At 33.3% G+C, this 6,236-nt stretch overlaps 1 protein-coding gene across 3 annotated transcripts; it reads right to left on the minus strand.

Annotated features, from left to right (window-relative positions):
- Window positions 1-1,242: 1,242 nt before the first annotated feature.
- Window positions 1,243-5,165, minus strand: LOC128681180 (zinc finger protein 26-like). 3 transcript variants are annotated; one of them, XM_053764894.1, is made up of 4 exons: window positions 5,147-5,165; window positions 4,924-5,063; window positions 3,787-4,062; window positions 1,243-3,371 (listed from the first exon to the last, which is right to left on the minus strand). In XM_053764894.1, the coding sequence occupies exons 3-4, from the start codon at window positions 4,054-4,056 to the stop codon at window positions 1,299-1,301; spliced, it is 2,343 nt and encodes a 780-aa protein (XP_053620869.1). In that variant the 5' UTR covers window positions 4,057-4,062; window positions 4,924-5,063; window positions 5,147-5,165; the 3' UTR covers window positions 1,243-1,298. The 3 variants fall into 3 exon arrangements, with proteins under 3 accessions (XP_053620869.1, XP_053620870.1, XP_053620868.1); XM_053764895.1 differs by lacking the exon at window positions 5,147-5,165 and having other exon boundaries at window positions 4,986-5,140; XM_053764893.2 differs by lacking the exon at window positions 5,147-5,165 and having other exon boundaries at window positions 4,924-5,140.
- Between the last annotated feature and the right edge of the window lie 1,071 nt (window positions 5,166-6,236).

The following is a 6,236-nucleotide window of genomic DNA, read 5'->3' on the forward strand; positions in this document are numbered from 1 at the left end:
GGCTAAAACCCCATCTACCACAGACGGCGAGTGCATGTACCCTCTTAACATTATTAGAGCCTTTATTTGCTTGTGTATATAATTTAATTTTAATTGGTCAATACAATATGTGCTGAATGTATAAGATCTTTGTTCCCTTTCCCTATATTGGGTTTGTCTAATGTATTATTTATCACGCTTGTTTTATTACAGTGATATTTGGTACTGCATTTCGTCCTACTATTTACATTACTTTTCGCTTCGATACTGTGGTCAATTACTATTCTAACATTTTTATCACTATTTGCACATACAATTATATTGCTCTATTTGTCATTTCCTAACCTTACGTTTAGTTATTATTTTAATAATAATGTCAATCATTATACTAAACATTTAAACATTTTTGTCATGATTTGCATATACAGTCAGATTGTTCCAACTGTTTTATTTGTCCTTACCTAACCTAGAGCTTAATTATGTTATAATACGTCTTATTTTAGCTGTTGTATTTCCGGCACCCGTATATATATATGCAATGGTTATGCCGCTGATGTTGTGTGTTATATTTTGTCAGAGCGTTGAATTCCGGGGTCTGAATGTTTGGCGCAGCCTCATGTTGTGGTGCATGTATTGCTTACCCTGGCATGTTTCGTGCCGATAATTTGTTATCTGCCAATACATTGTCACTTCAGCAATACTAAAACTCTTCCGCTCGCTGCTCCAAGCACGGCGTTCACAGACGTTTCTTCACATCATATTTTACGTTTAAAAACGTTTAGGTCTTATCTGCTCACCAGATTATACTAGTCCTACTAATATTATTTTGTTGTATCCTAAGTTTGTGGGGATGAATGTGTGTATGTATGTAACTCTCGCGGGCGGATTATTATGAAATTTGGTACCTACATAGCCTGTAGATAGTTTTGTGCGAATGTGGTTTGGATGAAGGTATTTTAGAGCACAGATTCTTTAACTATCCAAAGCTGTCTGTTTCTCTTTACGATTTACTTCAACCTTGACTAGCTATGACTAGCATTTAAAATGTGATGTTCTCAAGACTATAAAACTACGAGCATTTCGGTATACTACATGGATGTACCTATTTTTGATCTGAAATAAAAAATAAATTGTATCTAGGTATTTGATTGAATTTGTTTGTCTTCTATCACGTCAAAACGGAAACTTTCGTGTGTAAACAGTTGAAGATCTGGAGAGTGTGAGTGACACACTTTTTGCCGAGAATTCAATGAAAATCCCAAGTCTAACACCAAATATTTTAATAATTAAAATAAGAAAAAATAAAAACAAAATTAAATTCAACTGAGCGATGGGAGATCACAATGTTTCTTCTTCACGTGAAATCTTAAAGATGTATTGTATTTTGTAGCGAACGGGCACACTTCACACTTGAATCTTTTCTCTTCGGAATGCTTATATTTGTGCTGTACCAAATTCGCTGGCAAAATCGTTGCATAGTCACATTGATCGCACACATAACGCTTCTTTCCTGTAGTATGAGCTTCTTCATGATACCTTAAAATATATTTATTCATTGTTTGAAACGGACACTTACTACACTGCAGTTTAACACCGATTTCCACATGCTTCCTCTTGTGTCGCTGCATAGCACCTTCGTAATATGTTTTGTATCTACAACCCATGTAATCACAGTGTAACGTTGTAATATTTTTGTGCCTTAAAATATGCTGTGTCATACTGGCCCTGTTATTGGTTTTGAACTCACAATATTTACACTGTGGCTCTTCGATGTGGATGTTTCGCATATGCTTTTTCAAAGCGTTTCCTGGGACCATTTCACCGCACACTTGACATTGTGTCTCTTCTGGCAAATGGTGATTTTGTTCGTGATGTAACCTCAATTGCTCCCAAGCAGTATACGATTCCGGGCATTTCGTACACTGAAACGATTCTTTAATACCATCCTCCTGTTTGACTACAACAATCTCTTCCTTCACTTCTTTATCTTGCTCATTGCAATGTTCACTATTTATATGACGGCAGAGTTCAAATTCGTTAGGAAATGAAGCGGAACACTGTTCGCAGTTTTGTGCCTGATTTTTCATGTCATTACTTTCAGGATGTTTGAATAGAATATGCCTTCTATAACTCTCTTTCGCTTTGAATACTTTACTGCAAAACATACATGTGTATGTCACTTTTAAATGTACTTTCATCAAATGTGATTTCAATTGACGTTTATCGTAGAATCCTTCGTTACACGAACTGCAAAATACATGTTTGGGTGAGTCAATTTTGTGCGTCAACCTCATATGCTTTCCCAAATTGCCTTCCGAAGCGAATATAAGCCCACAAATCGAACACTCAGAATGAGTTTTTACATGCGAGTGATTCAAATATGCCTCTCTACTGTCAAATTGTCTATTGCACACTTCGCAATGCGAATTTTCGCCATGTTTCCTCCGCACGTGCCTTTTGAGGCTCTCTATCTTATCGTATGATAAATTACATATCCTACACTTAAGCCTAAAATCCTCTGTCAATGCATTATGTTTCCTTCTCATGTGCAACTTCAAGAAATTAACAGAAGAAAAAACTAACGGACATTGTTTACACGTGATTTCACCGGTTTCTTCATTCTTCACATTGAGAAATTCTTCTTTGATTTCATCTTCGTCCAAAATCCTATGTTTCCTTTGAACATGTCTCGCGTACGTCTCCCTTCTTGTAAATACTTTCGGACAAAAAGGACAGTTGAACCATTGATTCAAGACTGGTTGTGTGATACCAGAATGTTTTCTACGTTGGTGTACGACTAAACTGCTGTGCTTGTCATAAGTAAGACCGCATTCCTCGCAGCTGAATTTGAATGAATCTTGGAATGAACCGTGCTTTCGCCTCATATGCATTCGTAACCGTGTATTTCCTTTGAAGACTAGTGCGCAAACTTCACATGTTCGCTCTTCTCTATCGTCCGGAGTGGAGTCTGGGCCGTGTTTCCTCCTCATATGAGCGACTAGACTGTTTTTTTGTTCGTACGACATTCCACAATAATCACATATATGTTCAAAATATTTTCTATAAGCTTTATGTTTCCTTTTCTGATGCATTTTCAAGGTTTTGTGCGATTGAAAGACTAGATGGCAGACTTTGCACATGTGTGTTGGAGCTGTTTTCATAGGAATATTCTGGGGGTAACCCAACACTGATGCACCTGGCTGTTCGAAGCCGATTACATTCCCTTCTTCATCATATTTGATATTCTCACTATATTCAAGTAATGTTTTGTTGACAACACTTTCAAATGTCAACAGTACTGCTTCATGGTTCTGTTCCTCTATTTTGATTTCTGGTTCTTGGCTGTCTTCGCTCTGCGGTCCTTCTACCATGAGGCCCGTGTTATTTGCGAACTGAAATGGATTCATTTATTTCATTAATTAAGTACCTGTTTAGGCTCAGGAAATTTGACTGATTTAATTTATTATCATCAAGATACCTGTCACTACACTACACATATTATATCAAAAAGATCGAGTCTAGAATCTATTTCTAACTAGGCAAATAAATACTTCTTACTTCAACTAGATAGGCCCGTTGAACTGTCTGGATAAAAAGTTTGGTTTATATGCTATTCCTTCTATCCATATATCAAATTTTATTAAAAACAATGAAAAAATGGCACTAGTGCCATTAAAATTTACCATGTGTTTACAAATTTATGATATGGAATTTCAATAATTTTTTTTTGCATCTTAAAATACATTTGTGTCAAAATAATAATACTATACACATTTAAGTACCTAAAAAACAAATTTGTTTACTTACATCATTAAAATCTAACTCTACTTCAATATTCTCCACTTTTATATTAACCTCTGGATCCATTTGCATCTCCAAAGTCAGTTCATCATTTTGCACATCTAAATCTCGAAACGGATCTCGCTCCTTGTTCTTCTTTTTCTTCTTCTTTTTTTTCTTCTTCTTAATTTCATAGGACATTGGCTCGTCTGGCAAGAAGCATGTAGGATCCTTTCTCTCGTCCTTAATCTGAATATCATTTTCGAGTTTAGCTTTGACATCTTCATTTTCAGACATTGTGCGCTGAAATTGAATACCAAGAATGTTAATTAATTCTTGTAAACATAATATTTAAGCTTTATTACCATTTTAATAATTTTCATTATGAAAGAACTCTTAAAGAAATTAATATAATAGGGCCTAATTGCACAAATTGTTGAGTCAGCCTCAATGTGTATAGCTGTTTTTTTTTGGGTTAATGAAAGAAATTAGACCTTGACAGGACAAATTTTATATTATGTAGCGTAGTGTAATTTACTGCCACCATATTCAAATGGGTTTCAAAGCTACCCCAAAAAATCTGCTATATGCATTCCTATGTAAGTTTAATTTAGGGTTTATAAAGTGGTTTATACTATAAAGGAAGAGTTGTAGCTATAGTAATAAATATATAGAAATGAAAGCATGAAACATAGAGCAAATTATAAAATAAAACAGATAAAACAATTGAAATTGAGAAATCCATGCAAGTAGATAGTGTCATACAATATATTTAGCCTAGCCAAAATGTTGTCACCACTGAAAGAATTTCAGTTCCAATTAAAAAATAATATATCTATGACCTGTGTAATTGGAAACTTTCCCCAAATTCTAGACTAATCTTGAGAAATTTTGGAAGAGGTAAAAATTTTAATGGAATTTATTATTAAAATAATACAAATAGTATTATTTCTTTATTGCCAATATGACTGGCAGATAGGTACATCATGTTATCTTGACTGTATCATTCTCTTATCACTGACAAAAATATGCAAACTAATCCTGTAACATTATTTGTACAAGTTAAAAGCATATTATTTTTCGTGATTTATTTACAGTATATAAATGGAGTACTAGAATATATAACGATAGGCGAAATACACGTCATTTAGTAATAAAACTTACCAGCTTATCAAATAAATAAGTTTATATCAATAAATTAACAACTTAAGATTGGTAAAACATACATTTATTACTATTATTAACCATCATTATTCAAAACAAGTCTATGCACTCAAAGCACAGACTTTCCGGCCACCTTTGTCCTAAAATCAATAACTTTAATTACATACTATAAAAATGTGGAATATTCAAAATGGCTATTTGATTTCACGAAAATAAATAATACTTTGACAATTTCTTCATATCAGCAGTGGCTATTTTAACCATGTGACGTAACAGAGGTCAGTGACAGTGTCAATACGAAATTTTTTAAAAATAATGATGCAAAAAAGCATAGATTTAGAAGGACAAAAAAGAATGTTGTATCTCTCTGCCAAAACAAATAGGTAGCTGTACCTTGGTAGGTTACAGATATACTATGTAAATAAAATTTTGGTACCATGGAATAAGTAAGTACCTACTAATTTCGATGATTTACACAGATTTCGAGAATACGCGGAAACGCTCTCGGTAACATTTTTCGAAGATTAATTTATCAATAATGTATTTATTTTATTTCCAAATTTTCTTTTGACATTTGTTTTTAACATAATATTAGTCGTCCGTTTCAATGAAAATAGAGCATATTACGCAAACCTTAGCGCAGATGGCGCTACTGGTACAACTAAGGTACACAAACATTGCCAATGGAGGCAAAAAGCGCCAATTTTCAATATGTCAATTTTCAATATCAATGTTGCAGATTTACAACCAAAAATACTTTCTACGCAATTGTGGTGCGAGTTTAAAGAAAAAAGAAAGGATTTAGTGGATTATTCTGATAATAACTAGTTGTTCACCCCGAACGTAGACCTCGCGAATAGATTTTTTTTTACAAAATTGTGAATATTTCAAAACCCACTTAACCTATATTGATCCCCCGCGAACTTAAAAATTCTATTGACAGATCCTATATACCTTTTAAATTTCATCAAAATCAGACCAAATGACCAATACAAAAAATGTATTTTTGCCATGATCATTTCACATAAAATTGTTATAATTTTTATTATGATATAAAAAAGAAAATATTATAGAATTAACGTCAAATATAGAAAATTATCAAGGAAAAATAATGTGAAGTTTATTAATCAAGATCAAATCTATTATTCAGAAATTAGGCCTTCACAGGCACTTTTTCATGTCATATTCTAAATTAAATGATGTTTACCAAAGCTACAAACTACTAGCATTTCGGAACGACCATTGCTGAGAAGAAATGCCGAAAGAAACTCGTTCAAACAGTATTAATCTCCATAATCTAACATAATAGATAC

Source organism: Plodia interpunctella, chromosome 26, assembly GCF_027563975.2.
Source record: "Plodia interpunctella isolate USDA-ARS_2022_Savannah chromosome 26, ilPloInte3.2, whole genome shotgun sequence".
Classification (NCBI taxonomy): Eukaryota; Metazoa; Arthropoda; class Insecta; order Lepidoptera; family Pyralidae; genus Plodia; species Plodia interpunctella.